The sequence below is a fragment of the Pocillopora verrucosa genome, chromosome 11 (genome assembly GCF_036669915.1).
Source record: "Pocillopora verrucosa isolate sample1 chromosome 11, ASM3666991v2, whole genome shotgun sequence".
Taxonomy (NCBI): domain Eukaryota; kingdom Metazoa; phylum Cnidaria; class Anthozoa; order Scleractinia; family Pocilloporidae; genus Pocillopora; species Pocillopora verrucosa.
This window is the reverse complement of record NC_089322.1, coordinates 11685923-11711230: the sequence shown is the minus strand read 5'-3', so window position 1 is coordinate 11711230 and position 25308 is coordinate 11685923. Positions and strand designations below refer to the sequence as shown.

General features: G+C 42.1%; 5 protein-coding genes across 5 annotated transcripts; 1 reads left to right on the top strand and 4 right to left on the bottom strand.

Annotated features, from left to right (window-relative positions):
- Nucleotides 1–846: 846 nt before the first annotated feature.
- Nucleotides 847–1224, bottom strand: LOC131768642 (histone H2A-like). The gene has a single exon (XM_059084364.2). The coding sequence runs from the start codon at nt 1222–1224 to the stop codon at nt 847–849; it is 378 nt and encodes a 125-aa protein (XP_058940347.1).
- Nucleotides 1225–3090: 1866 nt separating this feature from the next.
- On the bottom strand, nt 3091–3501 carry LOC131782892 (histone H3-like). The gene has a single exon (XM_059099633.2). The coding sequence runs from the start codon at nt 3499–3501 to the stop codon at nt 3091–3093; it is 411 nt and encodes a 136-aa protein (XP_058955616.1).
- A 314-nt stretch (nt 3502–3815) lies between these two features.
- On the top strand, nt 3816–13900 carry LOC131782931 (uncharacterized). Its single transcript, XM_066173867.1, has 4 exons — nt 3816–4335; nt 6446–6481; nt 9981–9983; nt 13578–13900. The coding sequence occupies exons 1-4, from the start codon at nt 4050–4052 to the stop codon at nt 13898–13900; spliced, it is 648 nt and encodes a 215-aa protein (XP_066029964.1). The 5' UTR covers nt 3816–4049.
- A 1246-nt stretch (nt 13901–15146) lies between these two features.
- Nucleotides 15147–15581, bottom strand: LOC131768641 (histone H2A-like). The gene has a single exon (XM_059084363.2). It carries the CDS (start codon nt 15579–15581, stop codon nt 15147–15149), a length of 435 nt encoding a protein of 144 aa, XP_058940346.2.
- A 5944-nt stretch (nt 15582–21525) lies between these two features.
- On the bottom strand, nt 21526–22972 carry LOC136277029 (uncharacterized). Its single transcript, XM_066158640.1, has one exon. It carries the CDS (start codon nt 22876–22878, stop codon nt 21565–21567), a length of 1314 nt encoding a protein of 437 aa, XP_066014737.1. The 5' UTR covers nt 22879–22972; the 3' UTR covers nt 21526–21564.
- Between the last annotated feature and the right edge of the window lie 2336 nt (nt 22973–25308).

Genomic DNA, 25308 nt, shown 5'->3' with positions numbered 1-25308 from the left:
AAAATAGGTAAATAGGAACAGGGAACTGGGATGGCAGGAAATAGGAAATAGGAAATAGGAAATAGAAATAGGAAATAGGAATAGGAAATTGGAGTTTCAAAAGCCATGCAAAGCTGGGTTCAGCGAACGTTCTACTCAAATTCTATTACGTTTCCACGCAATGGAACCACGCGTGATCGCACCGTTCTCCAAGTACGTTAGTTCTGATCATTATGAGAACGCCGACACCACACATTTCGAGTCGCTTGTCTTGCTTTGCAAAATTAGCCCCACCTGGGAAGCAGAAAAGTACCTCGTTCCTTTTTGGAACGGGGATGGCAAGGAATAGAAAAGATTAAAGCGGATTTGCAACAACCACGCAAACTTGGGATCAGCGATCGTACCATTCAAACTCAAATGCGTTTCTCTGTCTTGATAGGTAGGAAGGCAGTTTATGCAAGTCGCAAATTCCACGCTCCAACAATTGAAAGAGAGACAGTAGCGGGCTGCAAATGTGTCGAGGCATTTTGCAAATCCAAATTACCATCGTCCAACCAAACGAACGAAAACAAAGTCGCCGGCAATGTTTCCAAAAAAAGCAAAGCTGATTTGAATTGTCTTTCTTGCCTTCTGTTTGATTTGACTTGCTTTTTATTTGTTTAACTAGTTCGGGATCAAAAATGCGGAATGTAAGCGATGGACACTAGGTGAACTGAAACGATTTGTTTTGATCGATAACAAAGTAAAGACGCGAGCGCTTGTGTGTGCATGTACGAGTGTCAATTGGAGTAAATGGATTTTTCACTGATCACGACTTTTTTCGAGGTTTGGTGGCTCCTAAAGGAGCCGTTTTGAAGTTTGATGTTGTCAATGGTGCTTCTTCTCGGCCTTCTTGGGTAGCAGCACGGCCTGTATGTTGGGAAGAACACCGCCCTGGGCGATCGTTACACCAGCTAGAAGTTTGTTCAATTCCTCGTCGTTTCGGACGGCCAACTGCAGGTGTCTGGGAATGATTCTGGTCTTCTTGTTGTCACGAGCGGCGTTTCCGGCCAACTCTAGAATTTCAGCACTTAGATACTCGAGCACAGCGGCCAAGTACACGGGAGCACCCGCCCCGACACGCTCTGCATAGTTTCCTTTGCGAAGGAGTCGGTGGATGCGGCCGACTGGAAACTGAAGACCTGCTCGGCTGGACCTGCTCTTTGCCTTGGTGCCCGACGCTTTTCCTTTCCCTCGGCCGGTCATTTTAGTTTTCTCTCTCGCAAACTAGCTCGTGCTTGGACACACACTGAAATCCAACGATTTTGTTGTCTAAATTGTGACGCCTTCCGAGTCGTGACGCCGTACTTATCTCGCGGCTCGCGCGCGCTAACGGATCGAAACCCTCCAATCAAAATAATTCCGCCCTCTGTTGCCTCTCAGTCTTTTGTTCCTTTCACAGCTGTATCTGAGCCAATCGCTTCAAAGAGAATTTTCGTTGGCATACTAATTGATCCTCAACAATGGACCTTAAATAGGGAGTAAATTCTCCTGTCTAGTCACTCACCTCAGTCTATTTTTGAGAGAACGGTGATAGATTTCTCTAGACATGGCACCAAAAGTTCCCGCGGCCGGAAAGGCGAGAAGAGAGCAGGCAAGGCTAAATCAGCCCCGACAGACCCTGGCAAGAAAAATAAGAGAAGCAAGAGAAAGGAGAGCTATGCGATCTACATCTACAAAGTGTTGAAACAGGTGCACCCCGACACCGGTATCTCCAGCAAAGCCATGGGTATCATGAACTCGTTTGTCAACGATGTCTTTGAACGCATCGCGACCGAATCCTCGCGGCTCGCGCACTACAACAAGAAGTCCACCATCAGTTCTCGCGAAATCCAGACCGCCATTAGGTTACTGTTACCGGGCGAACTCGCAAAACATGCAGTAAGCGAGGGTACAAAAGCAGTCACCAAATATACAAGCAGCAAGTGAACTGCCCGACCTCACAAACAAACGGCTCCTTTAGGAGCCACCACATATCATGAAAGTAAATGTCCAACATTGTTGTTCTTTGTGATAAGAATACATGAAAGTCATATATTGTTCATATGTTGTTCTTTCTTTCTTTCTTTCTTTCTTTCTTTCTTTCTTTCTTTCTTTCTTTCTTTCTTTCTTTCTTTCTTTCTTTCTTTCTTTCTTTCTTTCTTTCTTTCTTTTCTTTTCTTTTTCGAGTCTCTGATTTTTATTCAGTCAAACTCAGTTTCAGTGAACATGTTTTGCTGGTGCGAATGAGTTATTAATCTAGTACAAAAGGCAGGTGCATGGGGCGTATCCGTTGGTAATAAATAACTTGCTTTGCCAAGTAAGGAACATGAAAAGGTAACAACATTGAATTAAAAGTCGGAACCAATTATACGAACGACTGAAAGCGCAATTGGTGCCCTCTATGTTTGTCTGGTACAAACAAACACACGCTGTTACCGAACGGTAATAACGTAGAGATTGAGGTAATTGCGCCTGCTTAAAAAGAGGCTGTTCCTGCGCTTGTTTGTTTTTCTGGTTTCTTGTTTGTTTGTTTATTTGTTTGTTTGTTTGTTTGTCCTTGTTCTTGTTCTTGTTCTTTTTTTTTTTTTTTTTTTTTGCCAAGTAAGGAACAAGAAAAGACAGCGGCAATGAATTGTAACGTCGGTACAAATTATACGAACGGCTAAAAGCGCAAAATGGTGACCTTTATGTTTGTCTAGTTCGAGCAAACTCGCGGAAAACGCATCAAAACAGTTGACCTCCGTCGCTGCTCACTTTCTGTCAAATTTTTGTCGCCAATCAAACCGAGAGTCGATCGCTCGAATGTTCTGACAAGATATCTTTTTTTCTACGTCGACATTTTTCCGCAGAGGCGGGTCACCTTTGGAGACGTGGTCATTGATTTTCTCTGTTGCTTCATGACAATAATGCGAGTTTTTCGCTCACGTAACAAAAACCAAGAAAATGAAACAACAACCACAACAAAACGAAACGGAACACACACAGAAAAATTAAAGACGTGTAAAAGGAGATGGGCTGCTCATTGACCTTTAGGTTAGTGGTGGCTCCTAAAGGAGCCGTTAGTGTTTGTTTGATGACCAAGCGACTGTACTAAGCCCGCTCGCCACGAATCCTTCGAGCCAACTGGATATCCTTCGGCATGATGGTTACGCGTTTGGCGTGGATGGCGCACAGATTGGTATCTTCGAACAGACCCACCAAATAAGCTTCGCTAGCCTCTTGGAGCGCTAGTACAGCGGAACTTTGGAATCGCAGATCGGTTTTGAAATCCTGCGCGATCTCCCGCACAAGTCGTTGAAAGGGCAACTTGCGGATAAGTAACTCCGTAGACTTCTGATAACGACGGATTTCACGGAGTGCAACTGTGCCTGGTCTGTAACGGTGAGGTTTCTTCACGCCACCCGTAGCGGGAGCACTCTTGCGGGCCGCCTTAGTGGCTAACTGTTTACGAGGAGCTTTTCCACCTGTTGATTTCCGGGCGGTTTGCTTGGTACGAGCCATAGCCAACAAGATTGGACGCTTCAGTCTAGTAATCTTCAGAAATTTAACGCTTTTCTCGCGATCTCCAGTGACAAAACCGATTTTATAACAAGCGCTCAACGATCCGATTGGTTATCCAAAGTTTGCTTGTGATTGGCTGCGGTGAATTTCTTTGTTCGGGTACTCTTTTTTTCCGAGGACGAGGCGGAAAGTAAATTTTAGTAAACTCTGACCTGCAATTTTTCTCGAAACTGCCCTCGGTTTTCAGTCGCTCGCCTTCAGTGAGTACTCTCGAAAAAGTAATAAACTAATTAGTGAGTGAGTGAGTGAGTGAGTGAGTGAGTGAGACTGAATTTGACCATGGATTACTTTGAAGGTTGTGAGTCATTTTCGCTATCCTTTAGCGTGGCCGTGTAGATAAGTGATAATGGTATTCATAAGTCGGCATTTGGCCTGGCTCTCTTGTCAATTGGAAATGTGACGTTTCCCGAGAGGTCCAGCCACACATCTCAAGTTTTGTTCAGGGCCGACAACAATTGCATCCGTAACATTCGAAAGAAAAACAAATCATGTCTGGACGCGGCAAAGGAGGTAAAGGGCTTGGAAAAGGGGGCGCCAAGCGCCATCGAAAGATTCTGCGAGACAACATCCAGGGAATCACCAAGCCAGCAATCCGACGTCTGGCTCGCCGCGGTGGTGTCAAGCGTATTTCCGGGCTTATTTACGAAGAGACCCGCGGAGTCCTCAAAGTCTTCCTGGAAAACGTTATCCGTGATGCTGTGACTTACACCGAACACGCCAAACGGAAGACCGTTACCGCAATGGATGTGGTCTACGCCCTTAAACGCCAAGGCCGTACCCTATACGGTTTTGGCGGGTAGAGAATCACGGAAACCTCAGAGAACTGATAAACGGCTCCTTTAGGAGCCACCACCTCATGCGAAAGTCGTGATCAGCCACAGTGATGGTCAAACCCTGTGTTTGAACAACGAGTCAAAGGGCGATATTATTCTGCTCTCAACGTTTCTCCTAGTCCTTGTGTTAGCGTTAATGCAGTGTAAAATAGTCTCTCGTTCCAACAGGGAACTGGGATGGAGCAGGAAATAGGAAATAGGAAATAGGAAATAGGAAATTGGAGTTTCAAAAGCCACGCAAAGCTGGGTTCAGCGAACGTTCTACTCAAATTCTATTACGTTTCCACGCAATGGAACCACGCGTGATCGCGTTCACTCAACGTTTCTCCTAGTCCTTGTGTTAGCGTTAATGCAGTGTAAAATAGTCTCTCGTTCCAACAGGGAACTGGGATGGCAGGAAATAGGAAATAGGAAATAGGAAATAGGAAATAGGAAATAGGAAATAGGAAATAGGAAATAGGAAATTGGAGTTTCAAAAGCCATGCAAAGCTGGGTTCAGCGAACGTTCTACTCAAATTCTATTACGTTTCCACGCAATGGAACCACGCGTGATCGCACCGTTCTCCAAGTACGTTAGTTCTGATCATTATGAGAACGCCGACACCACACATTTCGAGTCGCTTGTCTTGCTTTGCAAAATTAGCCCCACCTGGGAAGCAGAAAAGTACCTCGTTCCTTTTTGGAACGGGGATGGCAAGGAATAGAAAAGATTAAAGCGGATTTGCAACAACCACGCAAACTTGGGATCAGCGATCGTACCATTCAAACTCAAATGCGTTTCTCTGTCTTGATAGGTAGGAAGGCAGTTTATGCAAGTCGCAAATTCCACGCTCCAACAATTGAAAGAGAGACAGTAGCGGGCTGCAAATGTGTCGAGGCATTTTGCAAATCCAAATTACCATCGTCCAACCAAACGAACGAAAACAAAGTCGCCGGCAATGTTTCCAAAAAAAGCAAAGCTGATTTGAATTGTCTTTCTTGCCTTCTGTTTGATTTGACTTGCTTTTTATTTGTTTAACTAGTTCGGGATCAAAAATGCGGAATGTAAGCGATGGACACTAGGTGAACTGAAACGATTTGTTTTGATCGATAACAAAGTAAAGACGCGAGCGCTTGTGTGTGCATGTACGAGTGTCAATTGGAGTAAATGGATTTTTCACTGATCACGACTTTTTCGAGGTTTGGTGGCTCCTAAAGGAGCCGTTTTGAAGTTTGATGTTGTCAATGGTGCTTCTTCTCGGCCTTCTTGGGTAGCAGCACGGCCTGTATGTTGGGAAGAACACCGCCCTGGGCGATCGTTACCAGCTAGAAGTTTGTTCAATTCCTCGTCGTTTCGGACGGCCAACTGCAGGTGTCTGGGAATGATTCTGGTCTTCTTGTTGTCACGAGCGGCGTTTCCGGCCAACTCTAGAATTTCAGCACTTAGATACTCGAGCACAGCGGCCAAGTACACGGGAGCACCCGCCCCGACACGCTCTGCATAGTTTCCTTTGCGAAGGAGTCGGTGGATGCGGCCGACTGGAAAAACTGAAGACCTGCTCGGCTGGACCTGCTCTTTGCCTTGGTGCCCGACGCTTTTCCTTTCCCTCGGCCGGTCATTTTAGTTTTCTCTCTCGCAAACTAGCTCGTGCTTGGACACACACTGAAATCCAACGATTTTGTTGTCTAAATTGTGACGCCTTCCGAGTCCGTGACGCCGTACTTATCTCGCGGCTCGCGCGCGCTAACGGATCGAAACCCTCCAATCAAAATAATTCCGCCCTCTGTTGCCTCTCAGTCTTTTGTTCCTTTCACAGCTGTATCTGAGCCAATCGCTTCAAAGAGAATTTTCGTTGGCATACTAATTGATCCTCAACAATGGACCTTAAATAGGGAGTAAATTCTCCTGTCTAGTCACTCACCTCAGTCTATTTTTGAGAGAACGGTGATAGATTTCTCTAGACATGGCACCAAAAGTTCCCGCGGCCGGAAAAGGCGAGAAGAGAGCAGGCAAGGCTAAATCAGCCCCGACAGACCCTGGCAAGAAAAAGAAGAGAAGCAAGAGAAAGGAGAGCTATGCGATCTACATCTACAAAGTGTTGAAACAGGTGCACCCCGACACCGGTATCTCCAGCAAAGCCATGGGTATCATGAACTCGTTTGTCAACGATGTCTTTGAACGCATCGCGACCGAATCCTCGCGGCTCGCGCACTACACAACAAGAAGTCCACCATCAGTTCTCGCGAAATCCAGACCGCCATTAGGTTACTGTTACCGGGCGAACTCGCAAAACATGCAGTAAGCGAGGGTACAAAAGCAGTCACCAAATATACAAGCAGCAAGTGAACTGCCCGACCTCACAAACAAACGGCTCCTTTAGGAGCCACACACATATCATGAAAGTAAATGTCCAACATTGTTGTTCTTTGTGATAAGAATACATGAAAGTCATATATTGTTCATATGTTGTTCTTTCTTTCTTTCTTCTTTCTTTCTTTCTTTCTTTCTTTCTTTCTTTCTTTCTTTCTTTCTTTCTTTTTCTTTTTTTCTTTCTTTTCTTTCTTTCTTTTTTCTTTTTTTTTTTTTTCTTTTTCGTCTCTGATTTTTTTATTCAGTCAAACTCAGTTTCAGTGAACATGTTTTGCTGGTGCGAATGAGTTATTAATCTAGTACAAAAGGCAGGTGCATGGGGCGTATCCGTTGGTAATAAATAACTTGCTTTGCCAAGTAAGGAACATGAAAAGGTAACAACATGAATTAAAAGTCGGAACCAATTATACGAACGACTGAAAGCGCAATTGGTGCCCTCTATGTTTGTCTGGTACAAACAAACACACGCTGTTACCGAACGGTAATAACGTAGAGATTGAGGTAATTGCGCCTGCTTAAAAAGAGGCTGTTCCTGCGCTTGTTTGTTTTTCTGGTTTCTTGTTTGTTTGTTTATTTGTTTGTTTGTTTGTTTGTTTGTTTGTTTGTCCTTGTTCTTGTTCTTGTTCTTTTTTTTTTTTTTTTTTTTTTTTTTGCCAAGTAAGGAACAAGAAAAGACAGCGGCAATGAATTGTAACGTCGGTACAAATTATACGAACGGCTAAAAGCGCAAAATGGTGACCTTTATGTTTGTCTAGTTCGAGCAAACTCGCGGAAAAAACGCATCAAAACAGTTGACCTCCGTCGCTGCTCACTTTCTGTCAAATTTTTGTCGCCAATCAAACCGAGAGTCGATCGCTCGAATGTTCTGACAAGATATCTTTTTTTCTACGTCGACATTTTTCCGCAGAGGCGGTCACCTTTGGAGACGTGGTCATGATTTTCTCTGTTGCTTCATGACAATAATGCGAGTTTTTCGCTCACGTAACAAAAACCAAGAAAATGAAACAACAACCACAACAAAACGAAACGGAACACACACAGAAAAATTAAAGACGTGTAAAAGGAGATGGGCTGCTCATTGACCTTTAGGTTAGTGGTGGCTCCTAAAGGAGCCGTAGTGTTTGTGTTTGATGACCAAGCGACTGTACTAAGCCCGCTCGCCACGAATCCTTCGAGCCAACTGGATATCCTTCGGCATGATGGTTACGCGTTTGGCGTGGATGGCGCACAGATTGGTATCTTCGAACAGACCCACCAAATAAGCTTCGCTAGCCTCTTGGAGCGCTAGTACAGCGGAACTTTGGAATCGCAGATCGGTTTTGAAATCCTGCGCGATCTCCCGCACAAGTCGTTGAAAGGGCAACTTGCGGATAAGTAACTCCGTAGACTTCTGATAACGACGGATTTCACTGAGTGCAACTGTGCCTGGTCTGTAACGGTGAGGTTTCTTCACGCCACCCGTAGCGGGAGCACTCTTGCGGGCCGCCTTAGTGGCTAACTGTTTACGAGGAGCTTTTCCACCTGTTGATTTCCGGGCGGTTTGCTTGGTACGAGCCATAGCCAACAGATTGGACGCTTCAGTCTAGTAATCTTCAGAAATTTAACGCTTTTCTCGCGATCTCCAGTGACAAAACCGATTTTATAACAAGCGCTCAACGATCCGATTGGTTATCCAAAGTTTGCTTGTGATTGGCTGCGGTGAATTTCTTTGTTCGGGTACTCTTTTTTTCCGAGGACGAGGCGGAAAGTAAATTTTAGTAAACTCTGACCTGCAATTTTTTCGAAACTGCCCTCGGTTTTCAGTCGCTCGCCTTCAGTGAGTACTCTCGAAAAAGTAATAAACTAATTAGTGAGTGAGAGAGTGAGTGAGTGAGTGAGTGAGACTGAATTTGACCATGGATTACTTTGAAGGTTGTGAGTCATTTTCGCTATCCTTTAGCGTGGCCGTGTAGATAAGTGATAATGGTATTCATAAGTCGGCATTTGGCCTGGCTCTCTTGTCAATTGGAAATGTGACGTTTCCCGAGAGGTCCAGCCACACATCTCAAGTTTTGTTCAGGGCCGACAACAATTGCATCCGTAACATTCGAAAGAAAAACAAATCATGTCTGGACGCGGCAAAGGAGGTAAAGGGCTTGGAAAAGGGGGCGCCAAGCGCCATCGAAAGATTCTGCGAGACAACATCCAGGGAATCACCAAGCCAGCAATCCGACGTCTGGCTCGCCGCGGTGGTGTCAAGCGTATTTCCGGGCTTATTTACGAAGAGAGACCCGCGGAGTCCTCAAAGTCTTCCTGGAAAACGTTATCCGTGATGCTGTGACTTACACCGAACACGCCAAACGGAAGACCGTTACCGCAATGGATGTGGTCTACGCCCTTAAACGCCAAGGCCGTACCCTATACGGTTTTGGCGGGTAGAGAATCACGGAAACCTCAGAGAACTGATAAACGGCTCCTTTAGGAGCCACCACCTCATGCGAAAGTCGTGATCAGCCACAGTGATGGTCAAACCCTGTGTTTGAACAACGAGTCAAAGGGCGATATTATTCTGCTCTCAACGTTTCTCCTAGTCCTTGTGTTAGCGTTAATGCAGTGTAAAATAGTCTCTCGTTCCAACAGGGAACTGGGATGGCAGGAAATAGGAAATAGGAAATAGGAAATAGGAAATTGGAGTTTCAAAAGCCACGCAAAGCTGGGTTCAGCGAACGTTCTACTCAAATTCTATTACGTTTCCACGCAATGGAACCACGCGTGATCGCGTTCACTCAACGTTTCTCCTAGTCCTTGTGTTAGCGTTAATGCAGTGTAAAATAGTCTCTCGTTCCAACAGGGAACTGGGATGGCAGGAAATAGGAAATAGGAAATAGGAAATAGGAAATAGGAAATAGGAAATAGGAAATTGGAGTTTCAAAAGCCATGCAAAGCTGGGTTCAGCGAACGTTCTACTCAAATTCTATTACTTTCCACGCAATGGAACCACGCGTGATCGCACCGTTCTCCAAGTACGTTAGTTCTGATCATTATGAGAACGCCGACACCACACATTTCGAGTCGCTTGTCTTGCTTTGCAAAATTAGCCCCACCTGGGAAGCAGAAAAGTACCTCGTTCCTTTTTGGAACGGGGATGGCAAGGAATAGAAAAGATTAAAGCGGATTTGCAACAACCACGCAAACTTGGGATCAGCGATCGTACCATTCAAACTCAAATGCGTTTCTCTGTCTTGATAGGTAGGAAGGCAGTTTATGCAAGTCGCAAATTCCACGCTCCAACAATTGAAAGAGAGACAGTAGCGGGCTGCAAATGTGTCGAGGCATTTTGCAAATCCAAATTACCATCGTCCAACCAAACGAACGAAAACAAAGTCGCCGGCAATGTTTCCAAAAAAGCAAAGCTGATTTGAATTGTCTTTCTTGCCTTCTGTTTGATTTGACTTGCTTTTTATTTGTTTAACTAGTTCGGGATCAAAAATGCGGAATGTAAGCGATGGACACTAGGTGAACTGAAACGATTTGTTTTGATCGATAACAAAGTAAAGACGCGAGCGCTTGTGTGTGCATGTACGAGTGTCAATTGGAGTAAATGGATTTTTCACTGATCACGACTTTTTTCGAGGTTTGGTGGCTCCTAAAGGAGCCGTTTTGAAGTTTGATGTTGTCAATGGTGCTTCTTCTCGGCCTTCTTGGGTAGCAGCACGGCCTGTATGTTGGGAAGAACACCGCCCTGGGCGATCGTTACACCAGCTAGAAGTTTGTTCAATTCCTCGTCGTTTCGGACGGCCAACTGCAGGTGTCTGGGAATGATTCTGGTCTTCTTGTTGTCACGAGCGGCGTTTCCGGCCAACTCTAGAATTTCAGCACTTAGATACTCGAGCACAGCGGCCAAGTACACGGGAGCACCCGCCCCGACACGCTCTGCATAGTTTCCTTTGCGAAGGAGTCGGTGGATGCGGCCGACTGGAAACTGAAGACCTGCTCGGCTGGACCTGCTCTTTGCCTTGGTGCCCGACGCTTTTCCTTTCCCTCGGCCGGTCATTTTAGTTTTCTCTCTCGCAAACTAGCTCGTGCTTGGACACACACTGAAATCCAACGATTTTGTTGTCTAAATTGTGACGCCTTCCGAGTCGTGACGCCGTACTTATCTCGCGGCTCGCGCGCGCTAACGGATCGAAACCCTCCAATCAAAATAATTCCGCCCTCTGTTGCCTCTCAGTCTTTTGTTCCTTTCACAGCTGTATCTGAGCCAATCGCTTCAAAGAGAATTTTCGTTGGCATACTAATTGATCCTCAACAATGGACCTTAAATAGGGAGTAAATTCTCCTGTCTAGTCACTCACCTCAGTCTATTTTTGAGAGAACGGTGATAGATTTCTCTAGACATGGCACCAAAAGTTCCCGCGGCCGGAAAAGGCGAGAAGAGAGCAGGCAAGGCTAAATCAGCCCCGACAGACCCTGGCAAGAAAAAGAAGAGAAGCAAGAGAAAGGAGAGCTATGCGATCTACATCTACAAAGTGTTGAAACAGGTGCACCCCGACACCGGTATCTCCAGCAAAGCCATGGGTATCATGAACTCGTTTGTCAACGATGTCTTTGAACGCATCGCGACCGAATCCTCGCGGCTCGCGCACTACAACAAGAAGTCCACCATCAGTTCTCGCGAAATCCAGACCGCCATTAGGTTACTGTTACCGGGCGAACTCGCAAAACATGCAGTAAGCGAGGGTACAAAAGCAGTCACCAAATATACAAGCAGCAAGTGAACTGCCCGACCTCACAAACAAACGGCTCCTTTAGGAGCCACCACATATCATGAAAGTAAATGTCCAACATTGTTGTTCTTTGTGATAAGAATACATGAAAGTCATATATTGTTCATATGTTGTTCTTTCTTTCTTTCTTTCTTTCTTTCTTTCTTTCTTTCTTTCTTTCTTTCTTTCTTTCTTTCTTTCTTTTCTTTTCTTTTTCGAGTCTCTGATTTTTATTCAGTCAAACTCAGTTTCAGTGAACATGTTTTGCTGGTGCGAATGAGTTATTAATCTAGTACAAAAGGCAGGTGCATGGGGCGTATCCGTTGGTAATAAATAACTTGCTTTGCCAAGTAAGGAACATGAAAAGGTAACAACATTGAATTAAAAGTCGGAACCAATTATACGAACGACTGAAAGCGCAATTGGTGCCCTCTATGTTTGTCTGGTACAAACAAACACACGCTGTTACCGAACGGTAATAACGTAGAGATTGAGGTAATTGCGCCTGCTTAAAAAGAGGCTGTTCCTGCGCTTGTTTGTTTTTCTGGTTTCTTGTTTGTTTGTTTATTTGTTTGTTTGTTTGTTTGTTTGTTTGTTTGTCCTTGTTCTTGTTCTTGTTCTTGTTCTTTTTTTTTTTTTTTTTTTTGCCAAGTAAGGAACAAGAAAAGACAGCGGCAATGAATTGTAACGTCGGTACAAATTATACGAACGGCTAAAAGCGCAAAATGGTGACCTTTATGTTTGTCTAGTTCGAGCAAACTCGCGGAAAACGCATCAAAACAGTTGACCTCCGTCGCTGCTCACTTTCTGTCAAATTTTTGTCGCCAATCAAACCGAGAGTCGATCGCTCGAATGTTCTGACAAGATATCTTTTTTTCTACGTCGACATTTTTCCGCAGAGGCGGGTCACCTTTGGAGACGTGGTCATTGATTTTCTCTGTTGCTTCATGACAATAATGCGAGTTTTTCGCTCACGTAACAAAAACCAAGAAAATGAAACAACAACCACAACAAAACGAAACGGAACACACACAGAAAAATTAAAGACGTGTAAAAGGAGATGGGCTGCTCATTGACCTTTAGGTTAGTGGTGGCTCCTAAAGGAGCCGTTAGTGTTTGTTTGATGACCAAGCGACTGTACTAAGCCCGCTCGCCACGAATCCTTCGAGCCAACTGGATATCCTTCGGCATGATGGTTACGCGTTTGGCGTGGATGGCGCACAGATTGGTATCTTCGAACAGACCCACCAAATAAGCTTCGCTAGCCTCTTGGAGCGCTAGTACAGCGGAACTTTGGAATCGCAGATCGGTTTTGAAATCCTGCGCGATCTCCCGCACAAGTCGTTGAAAGGGCAACTTGCGGATAAGTAACTCCGTAGACTTCTGATAACGACGGATTTCACGGAGTGCAACTGTGCCTGGTCTGTAACGGTGAGGTTTCTTCACGCCACCCGTAGCGGGAGCACTCTTGCGGGCCGCCTTAGTGGCTAACTGTTTACGAGGAGCTTTTCCACCTGTTGATTTCCGGGCGGTTTGCTTGGTACGAGCCATAGCCAACAAGATTGGACGCTTCAGTCTAGTAATCTTCAGAAATTTAACGCTTTTCTCGCGATCTCCAGTGACAAAACCGATTTTATAACAAGCGCTCAACGATCCGATTGGTTATCCAAAGTTTGCTTGTGATTGGCTGCGGTGAATTTCTTTGTTCGGGTACTCTTTTTTTCCGAGGACGAGGCGGAAAGTAAATTTTAGTAAACTCTGACCTGCAATTTTTCTCGAAACTGCCCTCGGTTTTCAGTCGCTCGCCTTCAGTGAGTACTCTCGAAAAAGTAATAAACTAATTAGTGAGTGAGTGAGTGAGTGAGTGAGTGAGTGAGACTGAATTTGACCATGGATTACTTTGAAGGTTGTGAGTCATTTTCGCTATCCTTTAGCGTGGCCGTGTAGATAAGTGATAATGGTATTCATAAGTCGGCATTTGGCCTGGCTCTCTTGTCAATTGGAAATGTGACGTTTCCCGAGAGGTCCAGCCACACATCTCAAGTTTTGTTCAGGGCCGACAACAATTGCATCCGTAACATTCGAAAGAAAAACAAATCATGTCTGGACGCGGCAAAGGAGGTAAAGGGCTTGGAAAAGGGGGCGCCAAGCGCCATCGAAAGATTCTGCGAGACAACATCCAGGGAATCACCAAGCCAGCAATCCGACGTCTGGCTCGCCGCGGTGGTGTCAAGCGTATTTCCGGGCTTATTTACGAAGAGACCCGCGGAGTCCTCAAAGTCTTCCTGGAAAACGTTATCCGTGATGCTGTGACTTACACCGAACACGCCAAACGGAAGACCGTTACCGCAATGGATGTGGTCTACGCCCTTAAACGCCAAGGCCGTACCCTATACGGTTTTGGCGGGTAGAGAATCACGGAAACCTCAGAGAACTGATAAACGGCTCCTTTAGGAGCCACCACCTCATGCGAAAGTCGTGATCAGCCACAGTGATGGTCAAACCCTGTGTTTGAACAACGAGTCAAAGGGCGATATTATTCTGCTCTCAACGTTTCTCCTAGTCCTTGTGTTAGCGTTAATGCAGTGTAAAATAGTCTCTCGTTCCAACAGGGAACTGGGATGGCAGGAAATAGGAAATAGGAAATAGGAAATAGGAAATAGGAAATTGGAGTTTCAAAAGCCACGCAAAGCTGGGTTCAGCGAACGTTCTACTCAAATTCTATTACGTTTCCACGCAATGGAACCACGCGTGATCGCGTTCACTCAACGTTTCTCCTAGTCCTTGTGTTAGCGTTAATGCAGTGTAAAATAGTCTCTCGTTCCAACAGGGAACTGGGATGGCAGGAAATAGGAAATAGGAAATAGGAAATAGGAAATAGGAAATAGGAAATAGGAAATTGGAGTTTCAAAAGCCATGCAAAGCTGGGTTCAGCGAACGTTCTACTCAAATTCTATTACGTTTCCACGCAATGGAACCACGCGTGATCGCACCGTTCTCCAAGTACGTTAGTTCTGATCATTATGAGAACGCCGACACCACACATTTCGAGTCGCTTGTCTTGCTTTGCAAAATTAGCCCCACCTGGGAAGCAGAAAAGTACCTCGTTCCTTTTTGGAACGGGGATGGCAAGGAATAGAAAAGATTAAAGCGGATTTGCAACAACCACGCAAACTTGGGATCAGCGATCGTACCATTCAAACTCAAATGCGTTTCTCTGTCTTGATAGGTAGGAAGGCAGTTTATGCAAGTCGCAAATTCCACGCTCCAACAATTGAAAGAGAGACAGTAGCGGGCTGCAAATGTGTCGAGGCATTTTGCAAATCCAAATTACCATCGTCCAACCAAACGAACGAAAACAAAGTCGCCGGCAATGTTTCCAAAAAAAGCAAAGCTGATTTGAATTGTCTTTCTTGCCTTCTGTTTGATTTGACTTGCTTTTTATTTGTTTAACTAGTTCGGGATCAAAAATGCGGAATGTAAGCGATGGACACTAGGTGAACTGAAACGATTTGTTTTGATCGATAACAAAGTAAAGACGCGAGCGCTTGTGTGTGCATGTACGAGTGTCAATTGGAGTAAATGGATTTTTCACTGATCACGACTTTTTTCGAGGTTTGGTGGCTCCTAAAGGAGCCGTTTTGAAGTTTGATGTTGTCAATGGTGCTTCTTCTCGGCCTTCTTGGGTAGCAGCACGGCCTGTATGTTGGGAAGAACACCGCCCTGGGCGATCGTTACACCAGCTAGAAGTTTGTTCAATTCCTCGTCGTTTCGGACGGCCAACTGCAGGTGTCTGGGAATGATTCTGGTCTTCTTGTTGTCACGAGCGGCGTTTCCGGCCAACTCTAGAATTTCAGCACTTAGATACTCGAGCACAGCGGCCAAGTACACGGGAGCACCCGCCCCGACACGCTCTGCATAGTTTCCTTTGCGAAGGAGTCGGTGGATGCGGCCGACTGGAAACTGAAGACCTGCTCGGCTGGACCTGCTCTTTGCCTTGGTGCCCGACGCTTTTCCTTTCCCTCGGCCGGTCATCTCCAGCAAAGCCATGGGTATCATGAACTTGTTTGTCAACGATGTCTTTGAACGCATTGCGACCGAATCCTCGCGGCTCGCGCACTACAACAAGAAGTCCACCATCAGCTCTCGCGAAATCCAGACCGCCATTAGGTTTCTGTTACCGGGCGAACTCGCAAAACATGCAGTAAGCGAGGGTACAAAAGCAGTCACCAAATATACAAGCAGCAAGTGAACTGCCCGACCTCACAAACAAACGGCTCCTTTAGGAGCCATCACATGTCATGAAAGTAAATATCCAACATTGTTGTTGTTTCTTTCTTTCTTTCTTTCTTTTTTCTTTCTTTTCTTTTTCGAATCTCTGATTTTTATTCAGTCAAACTAAGTTTCAGTGAACATATTTTGCTTTCCGTCTGCTTTAGTGCCCTCGGTTTTCAGTTGCTCGCCTTCAGTGAGTACTCTCGAAAAAGTAATAAACTAATTAGTGAGTGAGACTGAATTTGACCATGACCGTACCATTGTCCAACCAAGAAAGATTGGACGTTTTAGTTTCGTAATCTTCAGAAATTTTACGGTTTTTATCGCGATATCCTGTGACAAAACCGATTTTATAAAGAGGCGCTCGACCATCTGATTAGTTATCTAAAGTTTGTTTGTGATCGGCTGCGGCGAATTTCTTTGTTCGTGTACTTTCTAAGAGAGTGGGGCGGATAGTAAAGTTTAGTAAAATCTGACCTTCAATTTTTAGATCACTTTCTCTATTCGGATCATTTGTACCTGTTGAAGCATCTTCTTTAGTAAAAGTAATTTAGTTTTTTAGTTGGAGTAGCAGTTACTTTATCAAAATCAGAGTCGTGGCCCTTTTGGTCGTCGCATTATCTTAGGGTTCACTTATGAGGTTTTTCCGCACTGCTCTGGTAAAAGAGGTTAAACTTTTCTCAAAGAAAATCCCTTTAAATTTACAGTTTTGAAGAAAACAAGTTAGTATTCGACTTGTTGGTTCATGGATAACATTGTAAGTAGCTTAACATTCTTAAAACTATGCGAGTTATTTTTTCTAAGCTTTATTATCTGTGAGCTACATTTTTGTTTTGGACACGAAAACGGAGAAGTATTGCGTGATATATTTTCATGGCTCAAAAATAATTAATCAAGGATTTGGGTACTCGTAGTAAGGTGGGCGATTAAGTGTTTGGTAAATAATGAATGATGAAAGAAAAAGCGGTGCAAGCCCATTTTTTGAAAGCAGTTTTTTTCGCGGTTCGTCGTGAGTGGTCGGCGTTAACCTCGCGGGATAAGAAATCCTGCAGCTTACACGACGTTCATCAAGTTGTGACCGCTGTCCTATAAACTTGTATGTTCGACCCTTTATGAATATGATCGATCAGCCTTTTTATAAAACGTTTTCGATGGTAATCCGCGGCCATACTGCCCCAGAGCTCTTGTATTTTTAAGTCATCGTTTAACTGCGTGGTTGCCTTATATCTCGACGAGGAAACATGTATTTAGTCAGTATCGTTAGCCGGAAAGTCATTTGTCGATCGAAAGATTGCTGTCAATCCATAGAGGAGATTTCTTGGCTGCATTCAGAGACCTTCCCCTTCGCCCGGTAAGAAGTTTACACCACGCACACTTTCTTTCTGATCTGCTTTGTAACGTTTCTCCAGAATTACAAATCAAGCTTTGGTTTGATTTCTATCGTGGAAATTGTATAGCTGGGCTAACGTTCACTGGGTTTTCAGCCAAGTTGAATCGATTTCAAAATCTAAGGAAACAGACTATATGCACTATATATCTGTCTTCAAAAACACTAAAAGTTACTCAAACTACAACTCACATTTAAGTTATCAGCAAGTTTGAATGTTTTATTTACGAAATGTTTTTCATTCAGGGCGTCAAGCCTTCGCTGAATATCCAAACTGACTCGATTCGCGCCAAAACTTTTGTCTGACACCTAGTTGTTATTCACCTTTAATCTGGGAACCATAGGGGAAAGAACTTTCTTATCATTTTTGTTTTTAAATGATTTATTTTCACCTCTCAATTTTTACTTTTGACTTGACAATGACCTGAAGTAACGGTGTAACGTCGCCGAAAATACTTTACGAACAGTTTAATTTTATGTATTTTAATAACGTTTAGCGTACAACTTTGCAAAGAAAGGTTCCTCGAGTCTCTTCTTAATTTACATTAACCCATAGTTATCTAAGTCGTAGTTTTCAACAATCAAGCTCAAGTTGTGGGAGAAATTTTTTGATTAAAATTAAAAGAAAAAGAAAGAAGATTAAATTGCAAGAGTCTGGTCCCACTGCATTTGACATGGAGGAACTTGAACAATGCAAACATTGGTCAGGATACCTATTTGTGCATAGTTGTCCCTTCTCACAGTCCATATTTTGATATAGATGTGGTTGTTATCAATGGCAACAAGAAGATCACCAATATGATTCATGTGGAAAATGCATTGCACCCAGTGAGCTCCACACCCTAGAGCTCAGACAACCCCTGGAAATTCCAGAGAAAATGGCTGCCATGATTAACACACAGACCACTGCCAAAATAATTTAAGATTTTAATGTCTTCAATTTACTCTACTGAAGGGAAACTTCACAAAGTTGCATGTTAAATAATAGACTTTCTCCTTGTCAAATTTTATTTTCAACTTGTGCATCAGGCTCTCTCAAAAAAAATTCTTAAGCTAGAGAACTGATTCAACTTCATGATGTACAGTGAGTCATTAGCAAGACTGCCTTCAGCCTTGAAAGTATTTATCAGTATGATAACTCTTTTTTACACTTTTATTCCATTGGAATCACCTAGAAAGCTTTCCCTCAAATACAACACCAAAAAACAGATCACAAATTTCTCCTCTTCAAAAGGAATCCTAAACTTTTCTAATGTTGTTCAATTTTGAATTTGGCTGCCATTGTGACATGTCACAAGGCAAAGATATAAAATTATTTTTTGCCAGTCACAAGTGAGAACAAACCAATTTTTATGCCTAAATGAAAAGTTTCACTTTTAACAATGCATATTTGTTCTTTGCTTTGGTAAACTTTTGCTCCAAGCAAGTTACAAGGAGGTGAACTTTGCAGAGGAGATTGTTTTGGTCTTCTGCAGTCAGGTTTGCAAGATGTAAATATTTCCCTTGAGTCATGAAGTAGTGCTTTGGGATTTTTTTTTTAGCCTTTGATAAACTTGTCAGAATCCCAGTACATTGCCAGCTGACGAAGTTCATGGATTTTAATGAGAATGTTCAGCCCGAGATATGCTGAAATTTCCACTCGGGTTGTTGTGAACATTTGATCCCCTTTCGGATGCGCATAAGGGATGATTTTGTCAATATAAGCATCGTCAATGAATACATTGAAGAAAACTTTGGCAGTTGCATTTTCTCCGAGATCTCTGGTCAGGACATGAAATGGACAATTGCTTAGCATTACTTTGTTGCAATGTGCTAGACCATTGAAGAGCATTTGGTTGGCTCTCTTCAGCAGGAAATTTTTCATTGTTACTTTTCTTGCTTTCTTCTTCTTCTTCCTCACAAGCATATGGCTCAACATTCGAATGGCTTCCCCTCTTGTGACTGTAGGTTGAAAAAGTCTTCCATCTTGTCATCCACATTGCAAAGCAAGTTTTGTTCTTGCTGTGCTTGACATGCTTGTCACATTTTTCAATTTCTTTGTTGGTAAAGCCATTCACTGCTTTCCAATACCCAGGGGGGTTTTCTTTCTAAACTACTTCTCATCATCTGTTTTGCATTCTTCACTTAGCCACTTCCACCAATTTTAGCCACCGGTTGTTTCTTTGCTTGATTTGAAGGGTGCCTTCAAACTTTTTTTGCATAAGGGCAGTCTTCACTATGACTTTTCAAAAAGAAGGTGGTTTTGAGGTTGAAATAACTTTTTCTTGATCTTAATTTTTTTTCCAGACCTTACTAAAATATGTTCAACATATTAAAAAAGTTAACTAGAACAAGAAGAATTAAGATAATAAATGTTAACAAAGATTATCTTAAATACTACAGCCAAGATGAAAAAAAAAGGCATCCAGAGCATGCATGAGTGGGCTAGATATAATAAAAATACTTATAGCAAGATAGAATGAGATAGTTATATAAAGGATGTTTTGTTGTACTTTGGGTTTTGGCAAAAAAAAAACCAAAACATGAAGGGAACATTGTGCTGATAAACATTTCAAAGAACAATGAGGATTTGCTGAAAAAATACTGAAATTTGCAGATCATGGCAGCTTCAGTTTAAAAATGGCAAGGTTTGGGGGTATTTCTAGTGGAACTTTTTCTCTCTAGTCTCTTATGTATTATAATTATATAGAGTATAAAGCCAGCAAATCATAGTGTTCTGGTTCTTTGTTGGAATTGTTACCAGGTAAATAAATGAATCTGGATAACTGCAGTGTATTGGAGGAGGAGATGTGTATACTGTAAAACACAGCATAGATTCTAAAGTAGTCTCCCACACAGGCACTCTTAGGCCTTGTCACGCGTTTCTTCCCCACAGACTTACACAATTGGTCTCACTTTGTTTTATTGTAACAACTTTTAATAGCTCAGTAAGTGAAGTATGGTGTTTAAAGTGAACAAAAACTCATTTTATGGGCACCCAGGAGCAGAATAAAGACTGACTCATTTTCAGGGGAAGTGTTGTCTTACACATGAAGTAGACTTCATAAATTATTTGCTCTTAGCCTCAAATTAACAGAAAAAAGAACAAATACTCAACAATATTAGCGCCACCATTCTGTTAGCTTGTCTACTGTGACAACTGTTGTAACCTTGCAATTCATTGTATAGCACTACACCAGGCAGTAAACTTCATCATTTTTTTATCTTCAGTCATGATTGTTATCTGTGCAATGAGCCTTTTTTGACATCCCTTGAAGTGTACTATTTCCACACATAGCGCATGTTATTATCTCATCTTGAGCTTTTTCTTGATGTATTGCCATGTTGCATACAATGCAGGATGTATTCCATTTTAAATGGACAGCTATGCATTGACCTTTAAGTAAATGCTCTTGTACTTTTGGTGTTGTTAGATTTATATCCTTTAAATATTGTATTTCTTCATAATCTGTCAAGCCTTTTGTATTTAAATATTTCTCATCCTCAAAAATTTTCACTTTTAAATCCTTGAAGTGGTATGACTTTCCAGCATGAATTTGGTTGATAATGTTTTCCCATAGCACAAGCTTTATGGAATTAGTGTTGTCTCTTATGACAATCAGTTGCAAGATCCAGGGGTACAAATGCGTAACATTAGGGAAAAACTAGCAACTTCATAAAATTACCAAAAAATCATCAAAACATAGATTATTCATAAACTTTTATTGTAAGAACTACTTTTTGAGAAAATATTTGATGTTATCTGTTAAATTATCCTCATTACTTAATACCCAGAATGCATAGCAGGCGTGGTCATATATTCTATTTACACATTTGCAGGCTTAAATTCACGATTCTGTTTAGAAATAACACAGTTTTATTTACATAACTAAAAAGAAGACATAATTTCCTCATGCTGGTTGGGTAAAAGCTGGAATAATACATTTCTATGCCTATTTAATTTCTTGAGTTCTCCACAGATAGTCCTGACAGTGTTTGCATACACAATAGCTTGTTTATTGTCAAGCTTGTAGGTCATGTCTATAATATTGTCCCTTAGGAAAAAGTTACCCTTGAAGACAAAGGAACCTTTCTGATAAGCAGCACTATAGTCATCAACTTCATCTTCACCCAAAATTATGGCACCACTGCTTGTAACTTTGAAGAGGTAGTAATCATATATGGCGTCATCAGCTGCTGCAATGGCGACAGTACTTCCTTCTTCAACAAGATCAGTGAGTGCATTGACTGTTTTACTGACATTGACTGAGTCTTGATTCTGCCTTGTGACTGCAACATCTCCTTCTCTTGACATCTCAACCTCTCTCCACTTATCAACATACTCCTCATTTTCACAGTCCATGTCAGTTAAACAACCAATGCACATACAGCTTCTTAGCCTTGTCTTCACCTTACATTGCTGAGAAGTTGTTTTTACAGAGTGGATTTTTCTAATCCCTTTAGCTCTTTAAAAGTGCGGCCAATTCTGTTTCTGTCAACAGCTCCTTCTCCATTTAGTGGAATGTAGAAGTATACTCTCTTGTTTAAGGTGGTTTTGCTGTTGGTTGAAGATGGCAAAGAGAACTTGTCCTTCAGATACTCATAGAGCTCCTTTGCAGACTTGATGGATGCTTCTCTTCGAATCACAGCAAGAGTAGCACGTTGTTTGACATTAGCACCTGCTGCATCTTGCTCTCCTTTTGCATGAGAGGTTTCAAAGAAATGCCGGTCCACCTGACACCCAAAGTCAGACAAAGAACATGACAAATCACCAAAAGTGTGCTTAGATTTGTATTGTCCAGCACACCCATCAGTGAATTCATGAACTTTGTCTACTTTCACTTTGACCTCATTCCTAAGGTACGTCAGTATTAGGCCTTGGGTGTGGTGTACAAAATGGTAGTCTTGAGTGTTGTCTTCTGAAAGGGCAAAGATGTGCTCTTTGATGAGGACAGGGTCTTGTTCTGTACTTGCTTTGCCATCAATGTCAATATCAGCATGGCGATAGACAATTGACACATGAATGCTGACTTTCACAGGATCGAAATACTCTGATTGAATTTCATCTTGTGATCTGCAAGTGTAATTCTCAGAAAAATCATGCACACAGATGATATGGTTGAGAGGCAGGTTTGTCATTAAATGATCAAACTGTTCTTTTTGCCATTTGGCCATAAATGAATGGTAGGGATAATCTTTCAGGAGTTGCTGGAAATAGTCAAACATCTCTTTGACAGGAGTTTCTTTTTGGACCAAGTGGATTTTCCTTTTTTCCTCGCCATTGTTATCTTTGTACGTTATGCATTCATATCGTTTCCACTTGACTTCAGTTTCAGACATTTCTTCAGCTGCTGTCTTGAAGTTCTTCACCCCACACTTGTCACAGCTCCTTGTCAGGCAGTCTAGAGAGGAATAGCTGGAGTCTTCTGGCTTTTCACACAATGTGGATTCCACAGCTTCAGTGAGAAAATTAAAGGCTTGAACTTCATTATTTTGTATGGATTTTCGATATTTCATGCAAGAATCAAATACAATTTTGCATTCTACATGCTTCCTACACAAGCAAGATTGTCTATCTCTCTCTCTAGCTCCAGTAACAAAGAAAGGCTTCAACTGCTCAAATCTTCGTTGTTTCACTTTTATGTCGGGATGTAGCTCCTGGAATTCTTTGAAACACTCTGTTTGAGTCTTTTCAAGGATATGCTTTGCGTGCTCCACATACTCCTTTTTGCCAATTCGTTGCCGCATCTTGTCTCTTTTGGATCCAGTGGGTCGACTTGCTTGTAGGGTCCAAAAATCGTAGATAACACGCTTATCTTCTTCTTTAATCGCGTCACACCTGACATTTCTTTTTGTTCTCAACCAGCAGGCCTCATCACCCTTCAAAACTCTTTCTCTATGTTTGATAGCTTTGGACACCTGGCTTCTTTTTACTCCCATCATCTTGGCAATCCGTGTTTGGTGCTTGTTTTTTTTGACAGAAGATCCAAAAGCCAAAGAGCGCGTACAGTTATAAGCTGCTCTTTCATCAGTCGACTTAGCTTTTTTGACTTTGGACAATCCTTCTGCCAAATCTTCTACCAAACACTCCATTGCTTCGATATTTTGTTGCTCCTCAACTGGTCTCACGAACTTCTTTTTTTCAAGAATCTTCCTTGTGCGAGGAGTACTTGCAAGGTTTTGAAGAATTTCAGCCTTTTTTGCGGGGGTTTGAGGTAAGGCAGGGGACACCTTGTCCTTTGCACGTTTTTTTGCCATCCTTGAACTAAAAGCTGGTGTGGTGATGTTGACTTCAGGTTTCGGTTGCGCAAATGATGACTCTTTTCTATTCTGACGAAGTTTTCGAACCCTTTCTCGAGTTTGCTGTCGCTTTTTCTCTTCCCTCTCTTTTTCTCTTTGCTTCAAAACCTTCTTCTTGGTAGCTGATGCAGCATTCCGCTCACGGTTGGCTCTTTTGTCATCAGCCTTTTGTGCAGATGTGCGTGTTTTCACTGCGGCGACTGTCGCGTTTTTTTTCTTGCTTCGAAGCAAGCGCATTCTTTCTCTTGCTTTTTGTGCAAGAACTTCTTTGTTTCTTTCATAGTATTCCCTTTGTTGTTTAAGCTTTTTTTCTTCTTTTTCTTTTCTCCATTGATCAGCAGAATATTTTTTGTTTTCCATTGAATATTTCGCAAGCGAAGCGTGTAAATTCTCGACGGAAGAAGTCACGCTAGGGAAGTCACGTTCTCTAGTAATTTCCAGTCTCAAACGATCGTTTGTTCATGGGTGTATATCAATTAATTGTTGTATACCCCCTCTAGATGTAATGTACAAGGTTGTTGTAAGCGAGGAAGAAGCGAAGTTTAGATGCGAAGATTTCTAAAACTGCCACTATTTTGCGCGTGTAAACTGATACACCAATGCAAACAATACTGTTCCAAGATCGAATATGTTCGCGATTCAAAAAAGACATAAATTTAGATGTTAAATTGAGTTAGATTCGTGAACATTTGGTACCGATAGAAAGTTTAGAATTTGAGAATGACAGATCTGCTAGTTGAAGAGCAATTTCATTTTAAGCGCGGCTATCACAGACCTTTTTGGAGATGAGGATAAATAATTTTAAGGTAAATTTTCTATGCATTTTATGTGTTCGCGATTCAGACTTTTTGGATTTTTTACGCTGTCTTTGAATTAAATGGAATAAAAATTTGTATACAGAAAATAAATCATCTGAGAATTATTGTATGTATTTTTTTAAACTGATTTGAGCTTTTTTTGCGACAAAATCTTGGTGACTATGAAGTATAGTACAATATTGTATAAACAGCGTTACATGTTCGGTCGCCGAGAAAATTGTTTCGTAGCGCGAATATTACAATTCAGTGTTCCAATTTTAACTATTTTATTGAAAAGTCTATGTTTCTAGTGTATTTCTAAGTCAAAATTATTTTGAAATTTTAAATTTTTAAGTAAGAAATTTTTGAATATGTTTGATGCTTTGTCAGATTATGTTACGCGTTACATAAGAATTCGCCTCACTTTTCTGAATACTAAAATCCATAAAAAAATAAATTCTTCCTCTATTACCACGATTTTTGGTTTAATACAAAGAGGTTAACTATATCTAACAGGATATATAAGTTTTAAAGTGTTTTGTTTGAAATATATATTTTTTTGCTCAATATGGTTTTCGTAAACATGCTTTGCCACCCTGGATCGTGCTACTGATCGACACTATCACATTTGTATTTCATTTTATCATTTTGTACTATGGGTTGCTTATTTTCTTTCTTTGTTAGTACCCTGACCTTTAAATCCACGGTCTCATAAATATCTTTGGCAAGGGTTTCATTTACAGTGCATAGTTTAGTAGCAAATTGTTCACTGAATTCAAATTCCAGTGGAGAAGGTGTAATTTTTGCTTGTTTGAGATAGCATATTCTTCTGTTGTTATGTGGAATGGTTTGGATGCTGGGGGCTTGACTCCCTGAATTTTTAATGATGACTTGTTTTTAAAGGCTTGAGTTAAGTTCACTTGTTTTCTAGTAGCAAATAGCACATACTATTTCATTGTCACTTCATTGAATGTGCCAATCAAAGAAGCTGACTCTTGGGTTTTCTTTGAATGGGTGACCCTAGTCAATTGATGGACATTACCCTCTAGAGAATCTGAAAAATAATCTTTCAGGTAGTGAA

Coding starts and splice junctions, on each gene's coding strand:
- LOC131768641 (XM_059084363.2), bottom strand. CDS start 15,581: ATGCGTTCAAAGACATCGTTGACAAACAAGTTCATGATACCCATGGCT.
- LOC131768642 (XM_059084364.2), bottom strand. CDS start 1,224: ATGACCGGCCGAGGGAAAGGAAAAGCGTCGGGCACCAAGGCAAAGAGC.
- LOC136277029 (XM_066158640.1), bottom strand. CDS start 22,878: ATGCGGCAACGAATTGGCAAAAAGGAGTATGTGGAGCACGCAAAGCAT.
- LOC131782892 (XM_059099633.2), bottom strand. CDS start 3,501: ATGGCTCGTACCAAGCAAACCGCCCGGAAATCAACAGGTGGAAAAGCT.
- LOC131782931 (XM_066173867.1), top strand. CDS start 4,050: ATGTCTGGACGCGGCAAAGGAGGTAAAGGGCTTGGAAAAGGGGGCGCC. Junction 4,336..6,445: donor CGCCCTTAAACGCCAAGGCC/GTACCCTATACG, acceptor AAGAGAAAGGAG/AGCTATGCGATCTACATCTA.